General features: G+C 46.1%; 1 protein-coding gene across 1 annotated transcript in view; it reads right to left on the bottom strand.

The window, feature by feature from the left end:
• Positions 1-4,687, bottom strand: part of LOC129865470 (transmembrane protein 88-like) — a 7,630-nt gene extending 2,943 nt beyond the window's left edge. The window contains exons 1-2 of the mRNA XM_055938305.1: positions 3,878-4,687; positions 600-986 (exon numbers count right to left, since the gene is read on the bottom strand). Coding sequence (XP_055794280.1) covers positions 600-980 — 381 coding nt within the window. The 5' untranslated portion in view covers positions 981-986; positions 3,878-4,687. The remainder of the gene's footprint in view (positions 1-599; positions 987-3,877) is intronic.

Genomic DNA, 4,687 nt, shown 5'->3' with positions numbered 1-4,687 from the left:
TTCCAAACTCCACCCTCATTTAAACTATTCCAAACTCCACCCTCATTTAAACTGTTCCAAACTCCACCCTCATTTAAACTATTCCAAACTCCACCCTCATTTAAACTGTTCCAAACTCCACCCTCATTTAAACTGTTCCAAACTCCACCCTCATTTAAACTATTCCAAACTCCACCCTCATTTAAACTGTTCCAAACTCCACCCTCATTTAAACTATTCCAAACTCCACCCTCATTTAACCTATTCCAAACTCCACCCTCATTTTCAGCTAAACTATTCCAAACTTGTGGTGGATGGTGAAAGTTTAGTTAGGATTTACAGTTAGTCCCTCCTGAAATGTCAGCATGCTGTATAACATATTATTACTGGTTTCTTATCTAGCCTGATACTCCTGAATACCTCTGAAAGGGTAAATTGTTATGACTGTTCTGGCAAACACCACTCACACTGACGCACACACGCTGAGACACACACGCTGACACAGATGAATTATGAATGTGAAATTTAAATGACAGATCGGAATTTTGGAAGATGAATGTAAGTGTTGCACAAATGCCCTTTACTCTGTGTACACACGTGCAGACACACACCCTTCTTACCGTAGAATGACAGAGGAACCCGAACACCACCATGGCGATGGCGGGGGTGAGGATGAGTCCGAACACCAGTCCGGCCAGGCAGGCGTTGATCCCAGCGATGAGCAGGTTCTGGGCCGTCACCAGCACCGAGCACGCCCAGCAGTCCAGAGAGCCTCGGAGCTCCAGGGGAGCGTCGTTACCACCTCCCCTACTCTCAGCTGCAGAGTACGGGGGTGGCACCACCACGCCGGAGGGGGTCCCCACAGGAGCGCTGGAGGCCAGAGAGTTGGAGTGCTGGAGGTGGTGGTGGTGAGGGTGGTGGTGGTTGAGGGGAGAGAGCTCCTCGGAGAGCTCCAGAGCCTGGTGGTGGGTCCCCTTCTCCAGTGTACCGCTCACACTCATGGTCAACTAAGGAGGGAGAGATGGAGGTTAGCACAGGTTGATACGATGTAAACAACACAATGCAAAGCTACGCGGCCCTCTCTCTCTCTCTCTCTCTCTATCTCTCTCTCTCTCTCGCTCTCTCTCTCTCTCTCTCTCTCTCTCTCTCTCTCTCTCTCTCTCTCTCTCTCACGGTCCTTGTTTCTCGTTCTCGAGTGAACCAGTCTGTACAACGTCGTTTTTTTATGTATGCAAATGTAAACGGCACTGTATTTGCATGGGAAGGACATTTGAAGCCTCTTCCTCTCTTGTCCATCTCAAACATGGTCCCTTGGTCCCCATCCCTCCCTAGACGCATCGTAGCTGAGGCGCCGTCTTCAAAGGTAGTTCACAGGGAGGTCAGTTAGAGGAGTTATCTGCTAGAGGTAGAGGACGGCAGGCTGCGTGGTGCAATCTATAAACGCTCTCCCATCTTCTATCAGTGCAGGATGCTTATCTGAAAGCTGATTGGTCAGAGCGGGATGGTTATCTGACTGCTAATTGCCAGGTGAGGGTGCACAGAGGATGATGATGGATAAGATGAAGAGGAAGGGTAAGAGACGGATGTGTTCATGCGTGTGTGTGTGTGTTTGTGTGTGTGTGTGTGTGTGTTTGTGTATGCTTCTGCACATGCCTGGATGTATTTGTTTATCGTTGGGCTGACAAAAGACTGCAGTTCCTGTCTCGTTAGAAAGAGAAAACCTAGAAGCATGGTGTAATGTTATGCCCCTTTGTTCAAGACACTGTAAAGGTTTTTGTTTGATTCTTTCAGTATGGAAAAAAAAACAAACACACAAAATCACAATAGACCAAGTTTCAAGTTCCCTTGAATCAGCTATAAGTTACAACTCCTAACTGACATGTCCCATTAACGCTGACAGGATGGCACCCCCCCCCCCCCATGCTGACTAAGCGTTGCCCTGACCAGCCTGAACAATGGACTGAGGTCAGCGGCCAGCCCGCCATCCAGAAATAACCGCCCAGAACCCCCCCAGACCTCGGCACCGCAGACCAGAGGGGCCAAGGCCCGGCACTTAACACTGTTTTAAAAAAAGTTGTGTGAAAGTAGTGTAATGAGCAATATTCCACAGGTGCAGGGTAGAAATAATGCCATAGGAAAGATAATGCGTTTTGGTAGTTTTCAAGCACACCCATGAGACTTCTAGCAGCTTGAAGAGGGCACGACAACGCCTAGTCCCCCTCAGGAGACTGAAAAGATTTGGCATGGGTCCTCAGATCCTCAAAAAGTTCTACAGCTGCACCATCGAGAGCATCCTGACTGGCTGGTATGGCAACTGCACGGCCTCCGACCGCAAGGCACCACAGAGGTTGTTGCGTACGGCTCAGTACATCACTGGGGCCAAGCTTCCTGCAATCCAGGACCTTTATACCAGGCGGTGTCAGAGGAAGGCCCAAAAAATTGCCATGAACTCCAGCCACCCGAGTCATAGACTGTTCTCTCTGCTACCGATTATTTATATTGTCCCCACCCCCCATTTTTACGCTGCTGCTACACTCTGTTTATTATTTATGACTGGTCACTTTACCTCTACCTGCATGTGCATATTACCTCGATTACCTCGACTAACCGGTGCGCCCGCACATTGACTCTGTACCTGAACCCCCTGTATATAGCCTTGCTACTGTTATTTTATTGTTGCTCCTTAATTATTTGTTATATTTCTATCTTTTTTAATTTATTGATTGTTCTTTTTTCTTAACTGCATGTTGGTTTAAGGGCTTGTAAGTAAGCATTTCACTGTAAGGTCTACACTGTTGTATTCGGCGCATGTGACAAATAACATTTGATTTGGTTTGTTCTTCTTCCTCCCCTTTAGTACTTTTATTTCTAAAGCAGTGAATGCACATCCAGCACTTCCACAGGTGCAGGAAACAAAATTAAACGTTGAATGCCTCACATGTTGTTTGTCATGAATCTTGTTCTGGAGGCAGCGCTGCAGAGTGGTCACTAGCTGGCACAGCCACAGTCATAAAATTGGATTTTAAACCTAACCTTAACCACACTGCTAACCCTAATGCCAAACCCTAACCTTAAATTAAGACCAAAAAGCAAATGTTGACTTTGCAACTGGCCTATCTAAAGGAAAATCACTCTATTCTGCCTCCAGGACAAGACTCATGACAATAAACATCAACCTGCTAATTTTTCCACCCTTTACTTTTACCCAACAAACACCCATCAACCTCACCTGACCGTTAACCCTGACCCTAACCACGCTATGGAAGACATCCACTTGAGAAGTGTTGTTACTGACTCGATAAGTGCTTACTTTACGTTCTACGTCAGTCTCCTATTGTTAGGTAAAGTGTTGTTCAGGTGTAAGGTCAGGGGTCCAGGAAGAGGGAGACCTGCTCACTCATTGTGTCACGACTTAAAATAGTCCTGCACTTGGCCGCTCCATCTGTTTTATACATCCCACGTACTAGTTATTCTTTGAAAAATGTTGCGTCATTGTTTCTCATAACTCTGGAGACACCGATGTTAATCTGCTATAGAAATGACTGAATCATGTCCTATGGTATTTTCAAATGACCTTCCTCTGTAGCTTCATGGCGACTAATACAACAATGAACTACATTCAACCTGGTCCTTGAACGATTCTCATAATATATTCTCTAATCTAAAACATACTGAAGCAACTCTGTTGTCTTTTGACGGGCAGTTGCATACATGTTATTATCGAATGTTATTATGTGGTTATCTATGTTGTTACCTATACATTTAATTGACAAGAATTGTCATTTTAAAATGCTGCTAATTTTCTGAATGCTTTACACAGATATTGGAATAGTTGTGGTCTAAATAGAATGCTTTAGTTAGTTCAACTCCCTCCCTGGGTCTGTACGTTCTCACTCACATTGACGTGCAGCCTGGTAGAGCCTCTCTCTCTTCCTCACTCTTCTCTTTCTCTTCTTCTCTCTTTTCCTTCTCTTCTCTCTCTTCTCTTCTCTTTCTCTTCTTCTCTCTTCTCTTCCCCTTCTCTCCTTCTCTCTTCTCCTTTTCTTCTCTTTCTCTTCTTCTCTCTTCTTCTTCTCTCGCTTCTCTTCTCCTCGCTTTTCTTCTCCTTTTCTTCTCCTTTTCTTCTCCTCGCTTCTCTTCTCCTTCTCCTTCTCTTCTTCTCTCCTCTTCTCCTTGAAGTTCCAGTGAAGCACTCTCTTTCTCCACCTATTCAAGCAGGTGGACAAGCTTCAAATGTTCTCTCTCTCCTGTCTTTCCTCAAATCTCCCCTGCGTTTTGGCTTTGGGTTTTCCCTCTGTATCAGTTCAGATTCCTTCACGCTCTTCGTAATGAAGTTGTGACCAGCTCGTGTAGTAGTGGAATGCTGACCTCCTGTAGACGTAATAGCTTGCTGTTTCCTCTCTGCACTGTACAGGGTCGTCGGTCCGTCAGGGATAAGTCAGTGTCGGTCCCCCTCCCCTATTTCTCAGACTGAAGTGCTTCGTCCTTTCCCCTGAAATGTAATGTAAATGATGTTCTCTCCCTGACTGCAGTCGACCACTCCAGCCTCAGCGCTTTGGGTCTCAGCTCTTTAGAGGTATCCCAGACCTCTGTGCGTCCCTCCGTCAGTCCGTCCCTCCTTCTCCTCCTATTCTCAGATTCCCCTCTTGAGGAATTAGAGGGATGCCTTTCTCTCACACTCTCACTCACTTCTCCCTCACTCATTTCC

The sequence above is a fragment of the Salvelinus fontinalis genome, chromosome 11 (assembly GCF_029448725.1).
Source record: "Salvelinus fontinalis isolate EN_2023a chromosome 11, ASM2944872v1, whole genome shotgun sequence".
Classification (NCBI taxonomy): Eukaryota; Metazoa; Chordata; class Actinopteri; order Salmoniformes; family Salmonidae; genus Salvelinus; species Salvelinus fontinalis.
This window is presented reverse-complemented; position numbering and strand designations above follow the sequence as displayed.